The sequence below is a fragment of the Drosophila subobscura genome, chromosome A (genome assembly GCF_008121235.1).
Source record: "Drosophila subobscura isolate 14011-0131.10 chromosome A, UCBerk_Dsub_1.0, whole genome shotgun sequence".
Lineage (NCBI taxonomy): Eukaryota > Metazoa > Arthropoda > Insecta > Diptera > Drosophilidae > Drosophila > Drosophila subobscura.
This window is the reverse complement of record NC_048530.1, coordinates 273685-301253: the sequence shown is the minus strand read 5'-3', so window position 1 is coordinate 301253 and position 27569 is coordinate 273685. Positions and strand designations below refer to the sequence as shown.

The 27569-nt window shown below is 41.3% G+C and overlaps 1 protein-coding gene across 4 annotated transcripts; it reads right to left on the bottom strand.

The window, feature by feature from the left end:
• LOC117894609 (gamma-tubulin complex component 2 homolog) lies at window positions 1–27569 on the bottom strand. Of its 4 annotated transcripts, XM_034801763.1 has the most exons (8): window positions 27403–27567; window positions 27189–27344; window positions 26796–27135; window positions 26200–26724; window positions 25085–26130; window positions 24699–25020; window positions 24385–24495; window positions 21706–22036 (listed from the first exon to the last, which is right to left on the bottom strand). In XM_034801763.1, exons 1-8 carry the CDS (start codon window positions 27456–27458, stop codon window positions 21818–21820), a joined length of 2775 nt encoding a protein of 924 aa, XP_034657654.1. In that variant the 5' UTR covers window positions 27459–27567; the 3' UTR covers window positions 21706–21817. The 4 variants fall into 4 exon arrangements, with proteins under 4 accessions (XP_034657680.1, XP_034657672.1, XP_034657654.1 ...); XM_034801789.1 differs by lacking the exons at window positions 21706–22036; window positions 24385–24495 and adding an exon at window positions 1–150 and having other exon boundaries at window positions 27403–27568; XM_034801781.1 differs by lacking the exons at window positions 21706–22036; window positions 24385–24495 and adding an exon at window positions 20535–20759 and having other exon boundaries at window positions 27403–27569.

Sequence of the window (27569 nt, the reverse complement as noted above, 5' to 3'; positions counted from 1 at the left end):
GATGCACTTGATTCATGAAGCGATCGGGGGTGTTCTTCTTAGCCATATTGTTAATTTGCTTGAGGAAAATATCAGCAGTCCGGTAAATTGCAGATCGAAGCGTTTGACGCACTCCGAAAACGTATCTGTCGGATCCAACGATGTCTCCAACTGGCAGAAGGAATATAAATTGAGTAAGTATTATATTTTAATGAGCGGTGCAGAGCTGGAAGAGGCTGGGCTTTCCACTGAAATTCAAAATTCGAAAACTTGGTAGAAAAGATCATTCTGCTGTATCCACAATTTTAAAGATAAAACGACAACAAAAAAAAACTAAAAGTTGTGACGCGTACGAAGCGTCTCACAAACGTTCTTACTCGTTGGTTTTCTGATATTTTCAAAATTGTGGATGCCACAGATTTTTGCACATTGTAGGGCGGTAGGTGCGAAATATTGAAATACACTAGTAACAGTGTAATATTACTGAAGTTTGCATGCAAAACTTTGTTTTCTAGCTCTGAGAACTACACGCTCTTCATGACGGGCAGACAGAGCTTTGTCTGAGATAGAGCCTTATCGACTCTGTTATTAATACTGATTAAGAATATTTGTATACCTTACATCACGGCTCGGCTCGGCTCTATGTATTGATATTGGAAAAGGATCTGGCCCTGCGCTGCCACTCACGCACACGTGTTTTACAGTTTTTAGGACATTGTAAAGATTATAATATTTTGTTTTGCATGCATTCTTCGCAAACAAACTCACTGCTTTATAGGGTCGGAAACGTTTCCATCTGTGCCTTACGCAAATTGCTTTGACCATAACATTGACATGGTCACATTTATGAGGCAGACGCGAAAGGGCTTTAAGGAGCTGACCGTGGGCTTTAAGAAGCAGTACGATCGGCTTCTAGCCATGGAGTCTCAATTCAGCGGTTTTAAACTGCTGAATGAGTCTCCTATGCCCAAAAAAGTCACTCCTCGTGATCTGCAAGTGCCTGTCCCTCGATCGCTCGCTGCTGATCAACTGTCTCCGTCCACTCCGATAGTGCAGCAGCTAATTTCGTTTGCCACTCCAAGGGCAACGACAGCTGCTGGTGATCAAGTTTCGGCTACCGAATCGATAATCTCGGAGAACATGCAGCCAGTTAGCACTGTAGCGTCCGTGTCTGTCGAGTCCGTTCCACAGCCCATCCCATCTATTTCGATCCCACCAGTTAAAAAACGTCCCGGACCACCGGATATTGCCGTCACAGGTATCAGATCTGTGGTGCCAAAACCTCTGGTGGGAGTCCCACCAAAGCGGCAAGTTTTTGTCTCTCGGCTTGCCCCTGACCTCACATCTAATGATGTAACTGCTTTTATACAAAGCAAAATAAAAACCGATGGCTTAAAGGTGGAGAAGTTTAATTTCTCTTATGCCAGGGAGATATCCTCTTTCAAGATTAGCGTGTCTCCAACTCATTTCGAGACCATTTGCTCTTCCAAATTTTGGCCAAAGCACCTGGTTGTGAAAGAGTTTAAGGCTAAGAAGAAAAATAGGCCTCCCATAACTCTTCCTAGTAGTGAGGCCAGTGCTCCTTCCTCCTCTACTCATTCCTCCTCTGCTCATTCCTCCTCTACTCTGTCCACCTCTTCCCACTGCAATTCCTCGCAGTCAAAAAACTAATTTCCCTCTTTGTAGCCTATCAAAATGCTCGCGGCTTACGTAGTAAGCTGAGCACTCTTTTTATGGATAGTTTCACATTTTCATCCCATGTTATTGTGTTTACCGAAACCTGGTTAAAGCCGGACATTCTTAGTTCCGAAGTTTTGGCAGATAGGTACACAATTTATAGGAATGATCGTTCGCCTCGGCGTGGAGGAGGCGTTCTGATTGCAGTAAACTCTTACTTCACGTCGGAACTTTTCATAGTCCAGGTTTTACAAGACTTGGAATTCCTCTGTGTTAGACTGATTCTTCCCGGCCAGTCTATTTATATCACTTGCTCGTATATTCCACCGACTTCGGATGTATTAATATACGAGCAGCACTTGTCCGCCTTAAAAACTGTATCTTCCTCGCTATCTGACAAAGACCATTTAATAGTTCTTGGGGATTTCAACCTGCCAGGTACTGTTTGGTCTTCGGTTATGTAGTGACGCTTGTTTTTGGGTTCGACTTTTTTTTTGTTAGAGGCCGAAAGTATGCCTTAGACTTTCGTAACTTCGTGCCAGCTCCTGTATGGTACATCAGCTGATCGACGGTACAAGGTGGTAGAAGTTCCAGGGAAGAGAGTTTAATTGTAATAATGTTAACAATTTGGAAATGGCGTACCACTTTCGCTGTTAACCGGGGTGTGCAGGAAGTTCAGATAATGCCACGGTCTTTTCCATTCTAGACGTGAGTCAATCAAGTCGCTTCTCAGACCAAACCCAAGTTTTAGTGCGAAAAACTTAAACCGCGACTAAAATTATTACAAAAAGATATTTAGTAAATGCATGAAATTAAATACCGCAGCCGCTGGGCCGAGTGGAATATAAAAAAAGTGCCAAACGCAAATAAGCGGTAAGCCATACATTTTTGTTCGTGTTTTTGTTAAGCAGGAAATTGTGAAACGGTAGAATCAAAATTTTTTTCTTCTCTCTTTTCCTTTTTTATTTTGTCTTTGCAAGTGCAGATTGGCACTTAGTACTTAGTGCAAATCATTTATGTCGAATGTCGACGAGTTCAATCACCTTTAAACTAAAGCTGTACATTAAAGGCAATAAAATGACTCAATTCGCCGATTAGAGAAGCAACAAACAAAAACAGCTGTTTGCCTACGGCAGCGCCGAATAAATTATAATTGATCGCGCACCCAGCTATCGGGAATTCGCCGCTATTAGGCGCAACTAAAGCAAGAGAAGCCGCTGCAATTGGAAGAGAATAGTTTAATTCGCGACTCCGAAGCCACCGTCTGGACGGGGAGGCAGCGATTTTAAAACCGGGGAAATGTCGGTTAAATAACCCTTCGTTTAAATTTTTGTACACTTATTTTTAGTTTTTCTGTCCCACCCTAGCCTAAGTATGGAATAAGGTTGGTAGTGTTAAGTGGAAAATGAATTATTAAGAATTTCCGAGGAACAGCACCATTCGCATAAAAGTGGTTAAAAATTTTAATATTGGGTGAAGCAATAGAAAACGCCGTTAATTGGTGCAATCGTCGTTCCTCTTCCCTTTTTATACCCGGTACTCGAAGAGTAAATAGGGTATATTGTATTTGTGCGGATAACGGTTGTATGTAACGCACAGAAGGAAACGTTTCCGACCCCATAAAGTATATATATTCTTGATCAGCATCAATAGCCGAGTCGATTGAGCCATGTCTGTCTGTCCGTCCGTCCGTCCGTCCGTCCGTCCGTCCGTCCGTCCGTCCGTCTTGTTTTGTCGGCTAGTTCTCAGAGACTATAAGAGCTAGAGCCACCAAATTTTGGCACCAGACTGCTGTATGCTCACACTGAAACCAGTGTATTTCAAAAATGAGCCCCGCCCCCTTCCGCCCCCGCAAAAAGGGCCCCCTCCCAAATCTACAATTTTGAAGGTAACAGAAAACTAAAAACGCCGTTCCGTAGGGAATGACCATATCTATCAGATCACCAAATTGGGATTTGGTTGGATCATTATTATAGCCAAAATGAAGAAATTAATTTTCAGTGGCCAAACCCACCCCGTCCCGCAGCATTCACACTCTGCTTCACGCTGTTTATGGCCTCTGCCCCTGACACATCTCTGCCGCTGCCTCTGCCGCTGCCTCTGCCTCTGCAGCGACTCTGCAGTGTGTGTCTATGGGGGAGGGTGGCGAGCTAAAGGAGCGTGTTGGCGTGAGCAGTGTTGTTAATGTAGATGACAGATGAAGAAAAAATGTAAAATTTGACAAATAACCGCTAAGTTGCAGAAGTAGTACTGAGTGCCGGGTATAAAAGTTGTGACGCGTAAGAAGCGTCTCCACGTCCCTTCGTTGTTCTTCTTGCATGTCTCTCTCTTCTAATATGTTCTGGTATTCACCACAGTGGCGTTGAGAGCCGAAAATAGGCGAGCATAGAAGAGAGAGAGAAGACGAAGATCGCGAGAGCAAAGAACAAAATTATTAGCTCTTCGCCTTAGATTTTGGTTTTTGTGCTTTCTTTTATTTTTTTTCTATTCCCTTTTTAAAAAGTGCAACAGATTCGTCGCCTCGCATCAAAAAGCGCTTTTGGAGATGGAAGGTTCCGAGATATGCACGTAAGTGGAAAACATAATAATTTTATTGCATGTTTCAAGAATTATAAGAGGGTTGCGGAGAGAGAACCGGCTCACAGCTCACTAATATATTTTTTTAACCAGTTTTTGTCGACATATATTTATGTGAATTTAAATTTGATTATTTTCAAACCATTTATTATTTTCTCTATTTATACATATTATTTTTACCTTTTTTTTTTTTTTGATCTAAACCCTTTTATAAATTCCCTTTTATATATACGTTTTTTTTTTTTTTTTAGCAATCTTGTATAATAAATAAGTTTTAATTAGAATTTCAACATGTTCTAGTTTGTTCGTAGGGGGGAGCCATGTCTCGTCGTAGTATGGAAGTAGGTTAGAGTGTTAGGTTTGTTTAAGGGATCATCGGCCATTATATTGGTCTTGCGGCTAAGATGATCATGGTAGGGTGGGCATCAGCTGTCACAGAAACACCAGCGCATCAGCGAAACAACCAAAACCAACTTGGCTTTTGCAACAACAACTTGCCGTGTCATAACTAGTCAATTTTATGTGTTTTCCTATCCTTCCTGTCTGTCTGATTGAACTTGTGTTTGGCCTAAACAAGCACGCGAATTTTAATGTAATTATGTATATACAAAGCGAGCAGGTAGCACAGTGGTCTTTTTAAACCCCCCCAGCCGACGACAGCAGAGCCGGAACAAGCGCGTGCTCCTCTGGTCGCTACACTAACATCAGCTCGTGGTGTCAACATATACCCACCTACGTTATATGTTACAGTTAACGAGTCAAATAACCTTGTGCACAGGTCACGACATGATTTTATTGATGGCTTATTAGACCTATCCCTGTCTCAAGTCAACCATGTGAAAAACTCCTTGGGTCGATTGCTTGATCTGTGCTTTGTCTCGGATCCGACCTTATCGTTGTTAACACGAGCACTCCCGCTCACTATTCCTGAAGACTGCTATCATCCTACTTTCGAAGTGTCGGTAGATATTGGACCTACTGTATCGGATCGTGCGGGTAGGCTATCTGAACGCGTCCGCTGCTTTCGTAAAGCCGAGTACTTGACACAATTTTTGACACGTGTGTCCCACTCTCATGTCCGACTAGATCTGCGAAACCTCCTTGGTTCACCAAAGAGTTATCCAGTCTAAAGAACCAAAAATCAAGACTATTTAAAAAATCTCAAGAAGTTGGTTCTCCGTCTTCTCTTTCTAATTACTTAATAGCTCGGTCAAATTTCACTTTTCTTAATGCTCAATGCTATAGGAACTACCTACTTCGATGCAGGATACGTTTTTCACAGGACCCTAAACAGTTCTACAGCTTTGTAAACAGTAAGCGTAGAACGTCCGCACATCCATCCTTGCTATCATTTTTTAATATGTCGGCAAACAATGATCAGGCAATCGCCGATCTTTTTGCACAATTTTTTCAAACCACCTATTCCCAGGAAAGCTACCCAGGCCATATGTATCCATATAGTTTACCAAGTTCAAATGGCATTTTCTGCCCTATGTTAAATGAAGGCTCCTTACTTCATGAACTTAAATTAGTTAAGCCGGTATTTTCACCGGGCCCTCTGTGCGGACTTTTGCTTAAATTATTCAATCTATCCATCCATTCTTCTAGCTTTCCCCCCATCTGGAAGGAATCCTTTATAATTCCTATCCAAAGGAAAGGTAGCAAGTCTGACGCTAAAACTATAGAGGTATATCTAAGTTATCCGCTATTCCTAAAATATTCGAGAAAATTTTAACTCCGCACTTGCAACATCTTTGCAAATCACTTATATCTCCAGCTCTCCAGCGACGATCAACAACCACTAATCTTTTAGAGTTCAACTTCTTTGTCATTAAAGGATTCCAAGGTAACTTGCAGACGGATGTTATTTACACTAACTTCAGTAAGGCATTCGATTCTGTAAACCACTCTCTTCTTGCACAAAAGCTCGACCTTCTAGGGTTTCCGCCCAATCTGTTGAGATGGATTTCTAACTACCTGTGTTCTAGGTCTCAAAGGGTCCTTTTCAAAAACTCCTTATCTTTACCTGTTATGGTTACTTCTGGAGTACCACAGGGTAGCCATTTAGGCCCCTTACTTTTCACACTCTTTATTAATGACCTGCCTTCTGTCTTAACAAATTCTCCAATAATTATGTATGCGGATGATGTTAAGCTCTGTGTCCAGTATAAGGACATTTCATTTCACTCTCGCTTGCAATCTGATCTCAATAGCTTCAGTCATGGTGTTGTGCAAATATGTTACACCTTAATGCCTCGAAGTGCAAAGTAATGACTTTTCATCGCTCCAGCCCCTTACTGGCACCTTACACCCTCTGCGGTAGTTCTCTTGAGAGAATTACATTAGTTGATGATCTTGGTGTTAAACTAGACCCCAAGTTAAAGTTTTCTGAACACATTTCTACCATGATAAATAAAGCCATGGGTATGCTTGGGTTTATAAAGAGGTGGTCAAAGGAATTTGATGACCCCTATATAACGAAGACTCTCTATATCTCGCTTGTTCGTCTGATTTTAGAATACGGCTCATGTGTATGGTGCCCTCAGTAAAACATACATCAGGACCGTATTGAATCAGTACAGAAAAACTTTTATTATTTTTTTCTACGGGGCCTCAACTGGGATGCAAATGTGAGACTGCCATCCTACCGTAGTAGACTTCTTTTAATAAATCTTCCATCCTTAGTTAGTCGTAGAAAAATGCTTGGTGTAATTTTTATGCACAACTTGATCAAGGGGGATGTAGACAGCCCTGACTTGTTAAGCCGCGTAAACTTTACGATTCCCATTAGACCCACTAGAAACTACATATATTCCTTTGTTCCTTCCAATGTGTAGATCGAATTATGCCTTGCACGAGCCCTTTAGAGTGTTATGCTCGGATTATAATTCCCTCTATCACATTATATCCTCGACTCACTCCCTTCCTCTTCTTAAATCTCTTATACTAGCCTACCTCTCCCGTAGTTCATTTAATTTTTGACTTTGATAATTTTGCTTGCTCAGCTATAGTTGCTCTAGTTTAGTTGTGTTTAGTTCTAATTTTCCTCGAATATTAGCCTAACATCTATCTTTCTGCATGCTCGCGACCGGTTCGGTTACTCGCGCCCCTCGCGCCCCTCGGTCGGTTGGGCGAGAGGAGGGCTGCGTTCTGCTGGGTTCCGCGCGTAACAGGCTTTGGCTTGGTGTCGCATGGGCCACTTGATGGTGCAGTCATTGCATATCAACGTCCAGACAGATACATCTAAAATACATCTTTTACTCTCAGAGTACCGGGTATAAAAAACGTACCCGTATTCGAAAATGGTATTGCTTTTTTTTAGCAATTTATTACACTGAGGAACTAAAGTCGAAAACACAAAACCATGTCATACAAAAATATGCATTTTTGAACTTACGAGGTCGACAAATGCCAAAAAAATGTATGTCAAACCGGAAGGGACGTGTGAGACGCTTCTTACGCGTCACAACTTGTATCCCCGGTACTCAGTACAACATCTGTACCTTAGCGGTTTTTATCAAATCTTACATATTTTCTTTATCTGTCATCTACATTTACAACACTTCTCACGCCAACACACTCCTTTAGTTCGCCCCCCTCCCCTAGAGCCGCACACAGCAGAGGCTCAGCAGAGGCACGGCAGAGGCAGAGGCCGCACACTGCAGAAGCAGAGAAAATAGATATTTTGCACTCATGGTTAATAATTGTGTTTGAGTTTTACGATTTATCGCTTACGAAAACTTATTTTTTGAAAACATTATGAAACAACAGTAGCTCTCCTGGAAATAGTTATAAATAGTTATAATTCATGAAATACGTATTTTAATTGGGCCTTTTTTTTACTTTCATCTTCTATGCTTTTCGTACTGCTATAAATGAATGGCAAATTAATGACTTAACCCATGGCATCTTTGACGCAGAGCTTTTCCATTTGATCGAAATAGAAGCCGTTAAAGTTGATTCGATGCACTAGATTCATGAAGCGATCGGGGGTGTTCTTCTTAGCCATATTGTTAATTTGCTTGAGGAAAATATCAGCAGTCCGGTAAATTGCAGATCGAAGCGTTTGACGCCCTCCGAAAACGTATCTGTCGGATCCAACGATGTCTCCAACTGGCAGAAGGAATATAAATTGAGTATTATATATATTATTATACCCGGTACTCGAAGAGTAAATAGGGTATATTGTATTTGTGCACAAAGTGAATGTATGTAACGCACAGAAGGAAACGTCTCCGACCCCATAAAGTATATATATTCTTGATCAGCATCAATAGCCGAGTCGATTGAGCCATGTCTGTCTGTCCGTCTGTCCGTCTGTCCGTCCGTCTTGTTGAGCGCCTGGATCTCAGAGACCATAAAAGCTAGAGCCACCAAATTTTGCATCCAGACTTCTGTATGCTCACACTGTTACTAAAGTTTTTCAAAATGAGCCACGCCCTCTTCCGCCCCCGCAAAAGGGCGAAAACCTCCCAAATCTACAATTTTAAAGATAAAAGAAAACTAAAAACGCCATAGGGAATGACCATATCTATCTGATCACCAAATTGGGATCCGATTGGATCATTATTATGGCCACAATGAAGAAATTAAGTTGCAGTGGCTAAGCCCACCCTGTCCAGCAGCTTTTTGTTGCTTTTACACATTCTCTCATTCACACTCTGCTTCGCGCAGTGGTAGAGGCCTCTTCCCCTGACACGTCTCTGACTCATCCTCTGCCACGACTCTGCCGCTGCCTCTGCCCTAACTCTGCAAATGTGTCTCTAGGGGAGGTGGCGAGCTAAAGGAGCGTGTTGGCGTGAGTAGTGTTGTTGATGTAGATGACAGATGAAGAGAAAATGTAAAATTTGACAAATAACCGCTAAGGTGCAGATGTAGTACTGAGTACCGGGTATAAGAGTTGTGACGCGGCTTAAGACGCGTCTCACAACGTTCCTCCTCGTATATTTATATATATGTATACTAAAATATATTTTAATGAGCGGTGCAGAGCTGGAAGCGGCTGGGTTTTCCACTGAAAATTCAAAATTCAACAACTTGGTAGAAAAGGTCATTCTGCTGTATACACAATTTTAAAGATAAAACGAAAAAAAAAATAAATAAAAGTTGTGACGCGTACGAAGCGTCTCACAAACGTTCTTACTCGTTGGTTTTCTGATATCTTCAAAATTGTGGATGCCACAGATTTTTGCACATTGTAGGGCGGTAGGTGCGAAATATTGAAATACACTAGTAACAGTGTAATATTACTGAAGTTTGCATGCAAAACTTTGTTTTCTAGCTCTGAGAACTACACGCTCTTCATGACGGGCAGACAGAGCTTTGTCTGAGATAGAGCCTTATCGACTCTGTTATTAATACTGATTAAGAATATTTGTATACCTTTTTATCACGGCTCGGCTCGGCTCTATGTATTGATATTGGAAAAGGATCTGGCCCTGCGCTGCCACTCACGCACACGTGTGTTACAGTTTTTAGGACATTGTAAAGATTATAATATTTTGTTTTGCATGCATTCTTCGCAAACAAACTCACTGCTTTATAGGGTCGGAAACGTTTCCATCTGTGCCTTACGCAAATTGCTTTGACCATAACATTGACATGGTGTCTCAATTCAGCGGTTTTAAACTGCTGAATGAGTCTCCTAGGCCCAAAAAAGTCACTCCTCGTGATCTGCAAGTGCCTGTCCCTCGATCGCTCGCTGCTGATCAACTGTCTCCGTCCACTCCGATGTTGCAGCACCTAATTTCATTTGCCACTCCAAGGGCAACGACAGCTGCTGGTGATCAAGTTTCGGCTACCGAATCGATAATCTCGGAGAACATGCAGCCAGTTAGCACTGTAGCGTCCGTGTCTGTCGAGTCCGTTCCACAGCCCATCCCATCTATTTCGATCCTACCAGTTAATAAACGTCCTGGACCACCGGATATTGCCGTCACAGTATCAGATCTGTGGTGCCAAAACCTCTGGTGGGAGTCCCACCAAAGCGGCAAGTTTTTATACCCGGTACTCGAAGAGTAAATAGGGTATATTGTATTTGTGCACAAAGTGAATGTATGTAACGCACAGAAGGAAACGTCTCCGACCCCATAAAGTATATATATTCTTGATCAGCATCAATAGCCGAGTCGATTGAGCCATGTCTGTCTGTCCGTCTGTCCGTCTGTCCGTCCGTCTTGTTGAGCGCCTGGATCTCAGAGACCATAAAAGCTAGAGCCACCAAATTTTGCATCCAGACTTCTGTATGCTCACACTGTTACAAGTGTATTTCAAAAATGAGCCACGCCCTCTTCCGCCCCCGCAAAAGGGCGAAAACCTCCCAAATCTACAATTTTAAAGATAAAAGAAAACTAAAAACGCCATAGGGAATGACCATATCTATCTGATCACCAAATTGGGATCCGATTGGATCATTATTATGGCCACAATGAAGAAATTAAGTTGCAGTGGCTAAGCCCACCCTGTCCAGCAGCTTTTGTTGCTTTTACACATTCTCTCATTCACACTCTGCTTCGCGCAGTGGTAGAGGCCTCTTCCCCTGACACGTCTCTGACTCATCCTCTGCCACGACTCTGCCGCTGCCTCTGCCCTAACTCTGCAGTGTGTGTCTCTAGGGGAGGGTGGCGAGCTAAAGGAGCGTGTTGGCGTGAGTAGTGTTGTTGATGTAGATGACAGATGAAGAGAAAATGTAAAATTTGACAAATAACCGCTAAGGTGCAGATGTAGTACTGAGTACCGGGTATAAGAGTTGTGACGCGGCTTAAGACGCGTCTCACAACGTTCCTCCTCGTTGTCTCTTGGCTTGCCCCTGACCTCACATCTAATGATGTAACTGCTTTTATACAAAGCAAAATAAAAACCGATGGCTTAAAGGTGGAGAAGTTTAATTTCTCTTATGCCAGGGAGATATCCTCTTTCAAGATTAGCGTGTCTCCAACTCATTTCGAGACCATTTGCTCTTCCAAATTTTGGCCAGAGCACCTGGTTGTGAAAGAGTTTAAGGCTAAGAAGAAAAATAGGCCCCCCATAACTCTTCCTAGTAGTGAGGCCAGTGCTCCTTCCTCCTCTACTCATTCCTCCTCTGCTCATTCCTCCTCTGCTCATTCCTCCTCTACTCTGTCCACCTCTTCCCACTGCAATTCCTCGCAGTCAAAAAACTAATTTCCCTCTTTGTAGCCTATCAAAATGCTCGCGGCTTACGTAGTAAGCTGAGCACTCTTTTTATGGATAGTTTCACATTTTCATCCCATGTTATTGTGTTTACCGAAACCTGGTTAAAGCCGGACATTCTTAGTTCCGAAGTTTTGGCAGATAGGTACACAATTTATAGGAATGATCGTTCGCCTCGGCGTGGAGGAGGCGTTCTGATTGCAGTAAACTCTTACTTCACGTCGGAACTTTTCATAGTCCAGGTTTTACAAGACTTGGAATTCCTCTGTGTTAGACTGATTCTTCCCGGCCAGTCTATTTATGTCACTTGCTCGTATATTCCACCGACTTCGGATGTATTAATATACGAGCAGCACTTGTCCGCCTTAAAAACTGTATCTTCCTCGCTATCTGACAAAGACCATTTAATAGTTCTTGGGGATTTCAACCTGCCAGGTACTGTTTGGTCTTCGGTTATGTAGTGACGCTTGTTTTTGGGTTCGACTTTTTTTTTGTTAGAGGCCGAAAGTATGCCTTAGACTTTCGTAACTTCGTGCCAGCTCCTGTATGGTACATCAGCTGATCGACGGTACAAGGTGGTAGAAGTTCCAGGGAAGAGAGTTTAATTGTAATAATGTTAACAATTTGGAAATGGCGTACCACTTTCGCTGTTAACCGGGGTGTGCAGGAAGTTCAGCTAATGCCACGGTCTTTTCCATTCTAGACGTGAGTCAATCAAGTCGCTTCTCAGACCAAACCCAAGTTTTAGTGCGAAAAACTTAAACCGCGACTAAAATTATTACAAAGATATTTAGTAAATGCATGAAATTAAATACCGCAGCCGCTGGGCCGAGTGGAATATAAAAAAAGTGCCAAACGCAAATAAGCGGTAAGCCATACATTTTTGTTCGTGTTTTTGTTAAGCAGGAAATTGTGAAACGGTAGAATCAAAATTTTTTTCTTCTCTCTTTTCCTTTTTTATTTTGTCTTTGCAAGTGCAGATTGGCACTTAGTACTTAGTGCAAATCATTTATGTCGAAGCTACGAGTTCAATCACCTTTAAACTAAAGCAACTACATTAAAGGCAATAAAATGACTCAATTCGCCGATTAGAGAAGCAACAAACAAAAACAGCTGTTTGCCTACGGCAGCGCCGAATAAATTATAATTGATCGCGCACCCAGCTATCGGGAATTCGCCGCTATTAGGCGCAACTAAAGCAAGAGAAGCCGCTGCAATTGGAAGAGAATAGTTTAATTCGCGACTCCGAAGCCACCGTCTGGACGGGGAGGCAGCGATTTTAAAACCGGGGAAATGTCGGTTAAATAACCCTTCGTTTAAATTTTTGTACACTTATTTTTAGTTTTTCTGTCCCACCCTAGCCTAAGTATGGAATAAGGTTGGTAGTGTTAAGTGGAAAATGAATTATTAAGAATTTCCGAGGAACAGCACCATTCGCATAAAAGTGGTTAAAAATTTTAATATTGGGTGAAGCAATAGAAAACGCCGTTAATTGGTGCAATCGTCGTTCCTCTTCCCTTTTTATACCCGGTACTCGAAGAGTAAATAGGGTATATTGTATTTGTGCGGATAACGGTTGTATGTAACGCACAGAAGGAAACGTTTCCGACCCCATAAAGTATATATATTCTTGATCAGCATCAATAGCCGAGTCGATTGAGCCATGTCTGTCTGTCCGTCCGTCCGTCCGTCCGTCCGTCCGTCCGTCCGTCCGTCCGTCTTGTTTGTCGGCTAGTTCTCAGAGACTATAAGAGCTAGAGCCACCAAATTTTGCCACCAGACTGCTGTATGCTCACACTGAAACCAGTGTATTTCAAAATGAGCCCCGCCCCTTCCGCCCCCGCAAAAGGGCGAAAACCTCCCAAATCTACAATTTTGAAGGTAACAGAAAACTAAAAACGCCGTTCCGTAGGGAATGACCATATCTATCAGATCACCAAATTGGGATTTGATTGGATCATTATTATAGCCACAATGAAGAAATTAATTTTCAGTGGCCAAACCCACCCCGTCCCGCAGCATTCACACTCTGCTTCACGCTGTTTATGGCCTCTGCCCCTGACACATCTCTGCCGCTGCCTCTGCCGCTGCCTCTGCCTCTGCAGCGACTCTGCAGTGTGTGTCTATGGGGGAGGGTGGCGAGCTAAAGGAGCGTGTTGGCGTGAGCAGTGTTGTTAATGTAGATGACAGATGAAGAAAAAATGTAAAATTTGACAAATAACCGCTAAGTTGCAGAAGTAGTACTGAGTGCCGGGTATAAAAGTTGTGACGCGTAAGAAGCGTCTCACACGTCCCTTCTCGTTGTTCTTCTTGCATGTCTCTCTCTTCTAATATGTTCTGGTATTCACCACAGTGGCGTTGAGAGCCGAAAAAAAGCGAGCATAGAAGAGAGAGAGAAGACGAAGATCGCGAGAGCAAAGAACACAAATTATTAGCTCTTCGCCTTAGATTTTGGTTTTTGTGCTTTCTTTTATTTTTTTTTCTATTCCCTTTTTAAAAAGTGCAACAGATTCGTCGCCTCGCATCAAAAAAAGCGCTTTTGGAGATGGAAGGTTCCGAGATATGCACGTAAGTGGAAAACATAATAATTTTTATTGCATGTTTCAAGACTTATAAGAGGGTTGCGGAGAGAGAACCGGCTCACAGCTCACTAATATATTTTTAACCAGTTTTTTTCGACATATATTTATGTGAATTTAAATTTGATTATTTTCAAACCATTTATTATTTTCTCTATTTATACATATTATTTTTACCTTTTTTTTTTTTTTGATCTAAACCCTTTTATAAATTCCCTTTTATATATACGTTTTTTTTTTGCCATGAGCAATCTTGTATAATAAATAAGTTTTAATTAGAATTTCAACATGTTCTAGTTTGTTCGTAGGGGGGAGCCATGTCTCGTCGTAGTATGGAAGTAGGTTAGAGTGTTAGGTTTGTTTAAGGGATCATCGGCCATTATATTGGTCTTGCGGCTAAGATGATCATGGTAGGGTGGGCATCAGCTGTCACAGAAACACCAGCGCATCAGCGAAACAACCAAAACCAACTTGGCTTTTGCAACAACAACTTGCCGTGTCATAACTAGTCAATTTTATGTGTTTTCCTATCCTTCCTGTCTGTCTGATTGAACTTGTGTTTGGCCTAAACAAGCACGCGAATTTTAATGTAATTATGTATATACAAAGCGAGCAGGTAGCACAGTGGTCTTTTTAAACCCCCCCAGCCGACGACAGCAGAGCCGGAACAAGCGCGTGCTCCTCTGGTCGCTACACTAACATCAGCTCGTGGTGTCAACATATACCCACCTACGTTATATGTTACAGTTAACGAGTCAAATAACCTTGTGCACAGGTCACGACATGATTTTATTGATGGCTTATTAGACCTATCCCTGTCTCAAGTCAACCATGTGAAAAACTCCTTGGGTCGATTGCTTGATCTGTGCTTTTGCTCGGATCCGACCGTAGCGTTGTTAACACGAGCACTCCCGCTCACTATTCTTGAAGACTGCTATCATCCTACTTTCGAAGTGTCGGTAGATATTGGACCTACTGTATCGGATCGTGCGGGTAGGCTATCTGAACGCGTCCGCTGCTTTCGTAAAGCCGAGTACTTGACACAATTTTTTACACGTGTGTCCCACTCTCATGTCCGACTAGATCTGCGAAACCTCCTTGGTTCACCAAAGAGTTATCCAGTCTAAAGAACCTAAAATCAAGACTATTTAAAAAATCTCAAGAAGTTGGTTCTCCCTCTTCTCTTTCTAATTACTTAATAGCTCGGTCAAATTTCACTTTTCTTAATGCTCAATGCTATAGGAACTACCTACTTCGATGCAGGATACGTTTTTCACAGGACCCTAAACAGTTCTACAGCTTTGTAAACAGTAAGCGTAGAACGTCCGCACATCCATCCTTGCTATCATTTTTTAATATGTCGGCAAACAATGATCAGGCAATCGCCGATCTTTTTGCACAATTTTTTTCAAACCACCTATTCCCAGGAAAGCTACCCAGGCCATATGTATCCATATAGTTTACCAAGGTCAAATGGCATCTTCTGCCCTTTGTTTAATGAAGGCTCCTTACTTCATGAACTTAAATTAGTTAAGCCGGTATTTTCACCGGGCCCTCTGTGCGGACTTTTGCTTAAATTATTCAATCTATCCATCCATTCTTCTAGCTTTCCCCCCATCTGGAAGGAATCCTTTATAATTCCTATCCATAGGAAAGGTAGCAAGTCTGACGCTAAAACTATAGAGGTATATCTAAGTTATCCGCTATTCCTAAAATGTTCGAGAAAATTTTAACTCCGCACTTGCAACATCTTTGCAAATCACTTATATCTCCAGCTCTCCAGCGACGATCAACAACCACTAATCTTTTAGAGTTCACCTCCTTTGTCATTAAAGGATTCCAAGGTAACTTGCAGACGGATGTTATTTACACTGACTTCAGTAAGGCATTCGATTCTGTAAACCACTCTCTTCTTGCACAAAAGCTCGACCTTCTAGGGTTTCCGCCCAATCTGTTGAGATGGATTTCTAACTACCTGTGTTCTAGGTCTCAAAGGGTCCTTTTCAAAAACTCCTTATCTTTACCTGTTATGGTTACTTCTGGAGTACCACAGGGTAGCCATTTAGGCCCCTTACTTTTCACACTCTTTATTAATGACCTGCCTTCTGTATTAACAAATTCTCGAGTACTTACATATGTATGCGGATGATGTTAAGCTCTGTGTCCAGTATAAGGACATTTCATTTCACTCTCGCTTGCAATCTGATCTCAATAGCTTTCAGTCATGGTGTTGTGCAAATATGTTACACCTTAATGCCTCGAAGTGCAAAGTAATGACTTTTCATCGCTCCAGCCCCTTACTGGCACCTTACACCCTCTGCGGTAGTTCTCTTGAGAGAATTACATTAGTTGATGATCTTGGTGTTAAACTAGACCCCAAGTTAAAGTTTTCTGAACACATTTCTACCATGATAAATAAAGCCATGGGTGTGCTTGGGTTTATAAAGAAGTGGTCAAAGGAATTCGATGAATATCTCGCTTGTTCGTCTGATTTTAGAATACGGCTCATGTGTATGGTGCCCTCAGTACAACATACATCAGGACCGTATTGAATCAGTACAGAACAACTTTTTATTATTTGCCCTACGGGGCCTCAACTGGGATGCAAATGTGAGACTGCCATCCTACCGTAGTAGACTTCTTTTAATAAATCTTCCATCCTTAGTTAGTCGTAGAAAAATGCTTGGTGTAATTTTTATGCACAACTTGATCAAGGGGGATGTAGACAGCCCTGACTTGTTAAGCCGCGTAAACTTTACGATTCCCATTAGACCCACTAGAAACTACATATATTCCTTTGTTCCTTCCAATGTGTAGATCGAATTATGCCTTGCACGAGCCCTTTAGAGTGTTATGCTCGTATTATAATTCCCTCTATCACATTATATCCTCGACTCACTCCCTTCCTCTTCTTAAATCTCTTATACTAGCCTACCTCTCCCGTAGTTCCTTTTATTTTTTGACTTTGATAATTTTGCTTGCTCAGCTATAGTTGCTCTAGTTTAGTTGTGTTTAGTTCTAATTTTCCTCGAATATTAGCCTAACATCTATCTTTCCTGCATGCTCGCGACCGGTTCGGTTACTCGCGCCGCGCGTCATGCGGCAGCGCCCCTCGGTCGGTTGGGCGAGAGGAGGGCTGCGTTCTGCTGGGTTCCGCCCGTAACAGGCTTTGGCTTGGTGTCGCATGGGCCACTTGATGGTGCAGTCATTGCATATCAACGTCCAGACATATACATCTAAAATACATCTTTTACTCTCAGAGTACCGGGTATAAAAAACGTACCCGTATTCGAAAATGGTATTGCTTTTTTTTAGCAATTTATTACACTGAGGAACCAAAGTCGAAAACACAAAACCATGTCATACAAAAATATGCATTTTTGAACTTACGAGGTCGACAAATGCCAAAAAAATGTATGTCAAACCGGAAGGGACGTGTGAGACGCTTCTTACGCGTCACAACTTGTATCCCCGGTACTCAGTACAACATCTGTACCTTAGCGGTTTTTATCAAATCTTACATATTTTCTTTATCTGTCATCTACATTTACAACACTTCTCACGCCAACACGCTCCTTTAGCTCGCCCCCCTACCCTAGAGCCGCACACAGCAGAGGCTCGGCAGAGGCAGAGGCCGCACACTGCAGAAGCAGAGAAAATAGATATTTTGCACACATGGATAATAATTGTGTTTGAGTTTTACTATTTATCGCTTACGAAAACTTATTTTTTGAAAACATTATGAAACAACAGTAGCTCTTCTGGAAATAGTTATAAATAGTTATAATTAATGAAATACGTATTTTAATTGGGCCTTTTTTTTACTTTCATCTTCTATGCTTTTCGTACTTCTTTAAATGAATGACTTAACCCATATCATCGTTGACGCAGCGCTTTTCCATTTGATCGAAATAGAAGCCGTTAAAGTTGATTCGATGCACTAGATTCATGAAGCGATCGGGGGTGTTCTTCTTAGCCATATTGTTAATTTGCTTGAGGAAAATATCATCAGTCCGGTAAATTGCAGATCGAAGCGTTTGACGCCCTCCGAAAACGTATCTGTCGGATCCAACGATGTCTCCAACTGGCAGAAGGAATATAAATTGAGTATTATATATATTATATATTTATATCTATGTATATTAAAATATATTTTAATGAGCGGTGCAGAGCTGGAAGCGGCTGGGTTTTCCACTGAAAATTCAAAATTCAACAACTTGGTAGAAAAGGTCATTCTGCTGTATACACAATTTTAATAATAAAACGAAAAAAAAAAAAAACTAAAAGTTGTGACGCGTACGAAGCGTCTCACAAACGTTCTTACTCGTTGGTTTTCTGATATCTTCAAAATTGTGGATGCCACAGATTTTTGCACATTGTAGGGCGGTAGGTGCGAAATATTGAAATACACTAGTAACAGTGTAATATTACTAAAGTTTGCATGCAAAACTTTGTTTTCTAGCTCTGAGAACTACACGCTCTTCATGACGGGCAGACAGAGCTTTGTCTGAGATAGAGCCTTATCGACTCTGTTATTAACACTTATTAAGAATATTTGTATACCTTACATCACAGCTCGGAACGGCCCTATGTATTGTTCATAGGAAAAGGATCTGGCCCTGCGCTGCCACTCACGCACACGTGTGTTACAGTGTTTAGGACATTGTAAAGATTATAATATTCTGTTTTGCGTGCAGTCTTCGCAAACAAACTCACTGCTTTATAGGGTCGGAAACGTTTCCATCTGTGCGTTACGCAAATTGCTTTAACCATAAATCTAAAATACATCTTTTACTCTCAGAGTACCGGTTATAAAAAACGTACCCGTATTCGAAAAGTGTATTGCTTTTTTTTAGCAATTTATTACACTGAGGAACTAAAGTCGAAAACACAAAACCATGTCATACAAAAATATGCATTTTTGAACTTACGAGGTCGACAAATGCCAAAAAAAATGTATGTCAAACCGGAAGGGACGTGTGAGACGCTTCTTACGCGTCACAACTTTTATCCCCGGTACTCAGTACAACATCTGTACCTTAGCGGTTTTTATCAAATCTTACATATTTTCTTTATCTGTCATCTACATTTACAACACTTCTCACGCCAACACGCTCCTTTAGCTCGCCCCCCTACCCTAGAGCCGCACACAGCAGAGGCTCGGCAGAGGCAGAGGCCGCACACTGCAGAAGCAGAGAAAATAGATATTTTGCACACATGGATAATAATTGTGTTTGAGTTTTACTATTTATCGCTTACGAAAACTTCTTTTTTGAAAACATTATGAAACAACAGTAGCTCTTCTGGAAATAGTTATAAATAGTTATAATTAATGAAATACATCCATATTTAAATTTGACTTTTTTTTACTTTCATCTTCTCTGCTTTTCGTACTGCTATAAATGAATGGCAAATTAATGACTTAACCCATGGCATCTTTGACGCAGAGCTTTTCCATTTGATCGGAATAGAAGCCGTTAAAGTTGATTCGATGCACTAGATTCATGAAGCGATCGGAGGTGTTCTTCTTAGCCATATTCCTTCTAGGGTTTCCGCCCAATCTTTTTAGATGTATTTCTAGCTACCTGTGTTCCAGGTCTCAAAGGGTCCTTTTCAAAAACTCCTTATCTTTACCTGGTATGGTTACTTCTGGAGCACCACAGGGTAGCCATTGACGCCCCTTACTTTTCAGACTCTTTATTAATGACCTGCCTTCTGTATTAACAAATTCTCGAGTACTTACATATGTATGTATGCGGATGATGTTGAGCTCTGTGTCCAGTATAAGGAAATTTCATTTTTCTCTCGCTTGCAATCTGATCTCAATAGCTTTCAGTCATGGTGTTGTGCAAATATGTTACACCTTAATGCCTCGAAATGCAATGTAATGACTCTTTATCGCTCCAGCCCCTTCCTGGCTCCTTACACCCTATGCGGTAGTTCTCTTTAGAGAATTACATTGGTTGATGATCTAGGTGTTAAGCTAGACCCCAAGTTAAAGTTTTCAGAACACATTTCTACCATGGTGAATAAAGCCATGGGTGTGCTTAGGTTAATAAAGAGGTAAATATTCTATATTGTATTTGTGGGGAAAAGTAGATGTACGTAACGCAGAGAAGGAAACGTTTCCGACCCCATAAAGGATATATATTCTTGATCAGCATCAATTGCCGAGTCGATATACCCATGTCTGTCCGTCCGCAGAAAGCGTCATCTTTGTCTCTTTAGTATTGCAAATTCAAATTAAGAGGAAGTGAACTAGTCCTCCAGGCCTACAACATAGTTTTTGTCTTTTGCAAAGTTAACTTAAAATATCACATTTTTTCGGATATTTTTATTAAGAAAATAGATATTTTGCACTCATGGATAATAATTGTGTTTGAGTTTTACTATTTATAGCTTATGAAAATTTCTTTTTTGAAAACATTATGAAACAACATTAGCCCTTCTGGAATGAATTATTAATAGTTATAATTAATGAAATACATCCATATTTAAATTTGACTTTTTTTTACTTTCATCTTCTATGATTTTCGTACTGCTATAAATGAATGGCAAATTAATGACTTAACCTATGACATCTTTGACGCAGAGCTTTTCCATTTGATCGGAATAGAAGCCGTTAAAGTTGATTCGATGCACTAGATTTATGAAGCGATCGGCGGTGTTCTTCTTAGCCATATTGTTAATTTGCTTGAGGAAAGATATCAGCAGTCCGGTAAATTGCAGATTGACGCCCTCCGAAAACGTATCTGTCGGATCCAACGGTGTCTCCAACTGGCAGAAGGAATATAAATTGAGTATTATATTTTAATGAATGGTGCAGAGCTGGAAGCGGCTGGGTTTTCCACTGAAAATTCAAAATTCGACAACTTGGTAGAAATGGTCATTCTCTACGATACTGAATTTTTGTAGCTTTAAAACGGACGTTGTGTTCTTTTAAAGAACGTTGTGGGATGCGCGTAACGATGCGCGGCGCCCTCTGGCGGCACTAGACATGGTGTGCAGTGATTGAGCCAGCAGCAACATTGCCGGAGGGGGTGCGGGCTAGCCACTGCAAATTCTTTCCTTCATTCTGGCTACAATATGTTCCTGATAGATATATATGGCCATTCTCTACGGAACTGACTTTTTATACCCGGTACTCGAAGGGTAAGTAAGTTGTATTGTATTTCTGAGGAAAAGTAGATTTATGTAACGCAGAGAAGGCTAATCAACCAATAATAACCAATCAATCAATCAGTCAAATATATTTTTTGTAAATTCAAAGTTTTTCAAAAATCTTTAATCACTCTTAATCTTTTAAATACATTTTTATAGCCGGTACTCGAAAAGTAAATATTCTATATTGTATTTGTGGGGAAAAGTAAATGTACGTAACGCAGAGAAGGAAACGTTTCCGACCCCATAAAGGATATATATTCTTGATCAGCATCAATAGCCAAGTCGATAAAGCCATGTCTGTCCGTCCGCAGAAAGCGTCATCTTTGTTTCTTTAGTCTTGCAAATTCAAATTAAGAGGAAGTGAACTAGTCATCCAGGCCTACAACATAGTTTTTGTCTTTCGCAAAGTTAACTTAAAATATCACATTTTTTTCGGATATTTTTATTAAGAAAATAGATATTTTGCACTCATGGATAATAATTGTGTTTGAGTTTTACTATTTATAGCTTATGAAAATTTCTTTTTTGAAAACATTATGAAACAACATTAGCCCTTCTGGAATGAATTATAAATAGTTATAATTAATGAAATACATATTTAAATTTGACTTTTTTTTACTTTCATCTTCTATGCTTTTCGTACTGCTATAAATGAATGGCAAATTAATGACTTAACCCATGGCATCTTTGACGCAGAGCTTTTCCATTTGATCGGAATAGAAGCCGTTAAAGTTGATTCGATGCACTAGATTCATGAAGCGATCGGCGGTGTTCTTCTTAGCCATATTGTTAATTTGCTTGAGGAAAGATATTAGCAGTCCGGTAAATTGCAGATCGAAGCGTTTGACGCCCTCCGAAAACGTATCTGTCGGATCCAACGATGTCTCCAACTGGCAGAAAGAATATAAATTGAGTATTATATATATTATATATTTATATATATGTATATTAAAATATATTTTAATGAGCGGTGCAGAGCTGGAAGCGGCTGGGTTTTCCACTGAAAATTCAAAATTCGACAGCTTGGTAGAAAAGGTCATTCTGCTGTATCCACAATTTTAAAGATAAAACGAAAACAAAACGAGAAGGGACGTGTGAGACGTTTCTTACGCGTCACAACTTTTATACCCGGCACTCAGTACTACATCTGCAACTTAGCGGTTATTTGTCAAATTTTACATTTTTTCTTCATCTGTCATCTACATCAACAACACTACTCACGCCAACACGCTCCTTTAGCTCGCCACCCTCCCCTATAGACACACACTGCAGAGTCGCGGCAGAGGCAGCAGCAGAGGCAGCGGCAGAGACGTGTCAGGGGCAGAGGCCATAAACTGCACGAAGCAGAGTGTGCTGCTATAAGCTGCGGGACGGGGTGGGTTTGGCCTCTGCAAATTAATTTCTTCATTGTGGCTAAATTAATTTGGTGATCTGACAGATATGGTCACTCCCTACAGAATGGCGTGTTTAGTTTTCTAAACTAGTTTAGTTATCTTCAAAATTGTAGATTTGGGAGGTTTTCGCCCTTTTGCGGTGGCGGAAGGGGGCGGGGCTAATTTTTTAAATACACTGGTTTCAGTGTGAGCATACAGCAGTCTGGTGCCAAAATGTTGTGGCTCTAGCTCTTATAGTCTCTGAGAACTAGCCGACAAACAAGACAGACGGACGGACGGACGGACAGACAGACATGGCGCAATCGACTCGGCTATTGATGCTGATTAAGAATATATATACTTTATGGGGTCGGAAACGTTTCCTTCTGTGCGTTACATACAACCGTTATTCGCACAAATACAATATACCCCATTTACTCTTCGAGTAACGGGTATAAAAACTTCTAATGAAGCCGTTCTTTTTTAGTTACAATTTTTGTTTTGTTTCATATTTTTTTTTTTTTTATATTTAATTGCTACAGCGAATAATATTATAAAAAAGTTACTGAAAATTTTGAACTCAAAAAAGAGTTGTTTGCCGAACGAGCACTAGAAATAGAATGGTTTCATTTTCATACTTACAATTAACGAACTATTACATACGAAAATACTAAAAACGAGTGGGGACGTGTGAGACGCTTCTTAAGCGTACCTGTATTTAACATTTTAAATTTTTTCTACATCTGTCATCAACATCTACATCACTTCTCACGCCAACACGCTCCTTTAGCTCGCCCCTCTCCCCTAGAACCGCTGACTGCAGAGGCACTGCAGAGGGAGAAAGAATATACACTGCAGAATATAGAGTGTGAATGAGAGAAGGTGCAAAAAACAAATAAAAGCTGCGGGACGAGGTGGGTTTAGCCACTGGAAATGTATTCCTTTACTCTGGCTATAATAGTGATCCAATCTGATCCCAATTGGGTGTTCTGATAGATTTGGTCATTCCCTACGGAACGGCGTTTTTAGTTTTCTTGTATCTTAAAAATTGTGAATACCGCAGATTTTTCGCGATTCGCGGGGGGGAAGGTGGCGGGGCTCATTTTTTAAATGCACTTGTAACAGTGTGAGCATACAGAAGGATGCGAAATTTGGTGACTCTAGCTTTTATAGTCTCTGAGATCCAGGCGCTCATAAGGACGGACAGACAGACATGGCTCAATCGACTCGGATATTGATGCTGATCAAGAATATATGTATATATGTACCTTATGGGGTCGGAAACGTTTCCTTCTGTGCGTTATGTACATTCACCTTGTGCACAAATACAATATACCCTATTTACTCCTCGAGTACCGGGTATAAAAAATAAAACTGCTGGACGGGGTGGGTTTAGCCACTGGAAATTAATTTTTTCATTCCGGCTATAATAATGAGCCAAGTTTAGTTTTTTTGTATCTTAAAAATTGTGGATACCGCAGATTTTTTCACTTTAAGGGGGCGGGGCGAAATTTTGAAATACACTTGTAACAGTATGCGCATTCAACCATATGGTTGCAACATTTTGTGGCTCTAGCTTTTATAGTGTCTGAGATTCAGGCGCTCAACTAGACGGACGGACGTACAGACATGGCTAAATCGACTCGGCTGTTGATGCTGATCAAGAATATATGTATATACTTTGTCGGGTCTGAAACGCATCATTCGGTGCGTTAAATTTTTTGCGCACAAATAAAATACCTATTTACTCTTCGAGTACCGGTTATATAAAAAAGTTTAAATCAGTCAAAATCAAAAATACTGATAAGAAAAATCCAAGCGGAAGTAACAGCAGCTATCAATGTATATTTATAAATGCTTAATACCTGTGGCCAATTCGAGTTTCCCTGCTCAACGTCGACACTATCCATATTGTCGTCGCTCCTATCACAGACCATTGACTTGAGCTCAGCGTCGAGAAAGAAGCGCTGGGAGTGCTATGAGGTCGAATAAAAGGTGTTTTGTTGATATTCAATTGTAGATAGTTGGTAGGCAGGCAGATCAACAAGCAAGAGAAAAAGAAAAATGAAGAGAAAGCGCAGAACCCATATTTTTATAGACAGGGCAAGACAGTTATATTAGCAGGGGTAGAACTCAAAGGTATGTAACAACTTTTCAAATATTTTGATAATAGTCTCACCTGGATAAAGTCACAAAACTTAAGGCAGATCTTGCACAACTTAAATATGGCTCGATTTAAATGAGAGGACTCAGTCAGCATGCAGTTCTTGAGACACGAGTCCAGGAAGTCTTGATGCAGTCCTAGTACGTTGTCCACATTCTCGACCTTCTTCATTTTTTCGATAAATATGTGCCAATTTGGTTCTATGATCTCAATCATCATATAGTACTCCAGGTTCTGAATGGCATTCATCATGCGCTGGCGCAGAGTAAATGCCGATCGATACAGCTCAGCGGCCTGTGCCGAGAACTTTTTTGCAATGGAGTTCTCTTTCCAAATCCTGCGAGAAATAACAAAGTGAATGGCTAAGAAGCGACGTAATCTTGAAGAAGTTGTATACTCACTTGCAAAGCTGACGCTCTACGTGCTTGCAAAAGAAGAGCTGACGAAACAGCATCTGGTACTTTGAAATGGCGATATGATTGAGGACGAGCGAGACAGGCCACTTGACTTCGTAGGTAAAGGCAAAACACTCTAGACCACTAAGGTCCAGGCGATCCTGCGACTGCCAATATTCTTCCTGTTGGTTCATGATCTTTGACATCTGTGTAACCAAGTCGTAGGTGAGAAGCTCGCAGTGCAGGTCATCTTTGTAGGGATCATTGCGGGCCGAAGATAGTCTCAATGTAAGACCCAGTAGATTCTCCAGGGTCATGGGCAGCACCAAGTCTACATTCTTAGATAGCTCGTCCTCACAGGCGTCCATAAATTGCATGGTGAAGTCCCCCTGGTTCAGCAACAAATAGTTTTTTACTGACTGCAGATGCCCCATAAGGTCGTTTTCCGTGAGTAAAACGTCAAGCAGCATGCGGGCGGCAAAGTAATAGGCATCGTTGATTACATACACGTGTCGCTCGTTGGTCGGATCGAGGTGGAGCTCCATTTTCTGAGTGGGCATTACTCGCTTTCCGCACTGTCGGATCACATTTAAATACTTGCCGGTTCGCAATATTTTGTCGGAATACTTTTCTAAGAAGAAAGGGATCCGATCGCGACGGACTGTGTAGCGCTTTTCCCAATAATCGTCCGAATAATGCTCGGGCAGCTCGCCTTGGTGGACAACCTCGTTATCCTCCACCAGAAACTCATGGTTGCGGTCTACAATAACTCCTTTTTGGATCCAAAGCTGAAGCATTCGCATATACGGCTTGGCTGCCTGATGTGTGAGATTAATCATTATCTGCTGGGCTGCCCTGTCCCCTTCCAACCGCTTTATCCGCCCGTGTAAATGCGTCAGTACTGCAGCTCCCACGAACTCTTTTAGTTGCACATCCACTAAAGTCGTGCATATCTCCTTCATCACCCAGATGGTGGGCTGTAAGTAGTACAGAAGCTTCTGAACCGTCAACTCCTGCTGCTGCAGCTCTTTCTCAGATTGTACAACCAGTACCTAAAGGGATAATAGATAAAATACTATTTGATATATGTAGGTGTGATATTTCTTACTGAATACACTTACGTAGAAATCCTGGGTCAGATCTTGGAGCGCCGCATTAAGAGAGTTAATGACCTGCCCGTGACCATCAGTTGCCGCCATCATCTTTTGGATGCCCATAAAGTACGAGGCCAGGGGAAGAATATCCTGCAGCGGCTCTGTTAACGATTTTTCCAGGTGCACATGGATATTGAAATTTGTTTCATACTTGGCAATTCCTGTACTGTTCATATCTGGCGACAGAGGGACAATAAAGTTTCCACGAGTGCCACACAGACAATGGAATAGCTCTTTTAGAAGGACTTGCTGCTGGCTTGCAAAAGGCAGGGCGCCAAGCTCCGGCTTCACCATTTTGTAACCGTCCACTTTGCCGTAATCCCAGAGCATGTGTGTGCGATACTCATCCGGCAAGCATGTCACCGCCATTAGAAAGGAGTTACTAGTCTTAATCCTGACGGATGACTTCGTCGATCCAACTTCTGTGCTTCCAAGAGGATGGTAGCTACTTTTCGAACTGCTGGAAACTGCCATCAGCACGCGCTCTTTGATCTGAATTTAAAATAAATGGATTTGTATAAGGAAATAGAGAAATTGTAGTTATCTGGAAAGTTCGCTCTAACCACGCTCAAATCTGCGCGTTCTGGATCCTTTTTCTGCTTCTGATGGTACAGTTTTAGATTCTGGTTGCGTCGTCCACATAATCCTCCAGTGTAGAGAACTGGGAAACTTTCGCTTCTACGATAATTCATCGGAGTCGATGTGGAAATACTTTGCGACATTGTATGTATTGCACTATCGTCAGAAAGACTCCTCGTCGACGCGCATTGAACCATGCTAAGCGAAGACATGGCACTGACAGGAGAGCTATGAGTGGTTGGTAATGGTATTTCAACCTTTAAGTGGCTATCTTCGCAGCTGAATCGCTCGACGAATACAAGCAGAGCGTACATAGGATCCTTCCTGAAAGGAAAGGAATGTGAAAAACTCCCAATGAACTAGATCGAAATACTGACGTCTTAAGTATATGTGTGACCTCAGTGATCACAGTTTGAAAGTTTGGACGCTTTTGGCTTATGGTTGCAAGTAAATGCAGAAGTTCGTTTGATGAGAGACGCCGTTCGTGTGTGGCACGAAAATGTCTCACAATGATGTCTGGCGTGTATGGAGCCCTATAAGTACAAAATTTTTTTAGTTCACACTGGACTCCGTGAGGTGCGATTTGCTTACTGCGATTCGATTATAAGATTACGTAGTACCCCACGTACTTGATCAACTTTACTCATAATGGCGTGGGCGAACTGTTATAATTCATAAAGCAGCGGTAATTACAACATTTCCATACCAGCATAGACACAAACACAAACATCTAAAATTAAATGGACTCTCGTGATTTT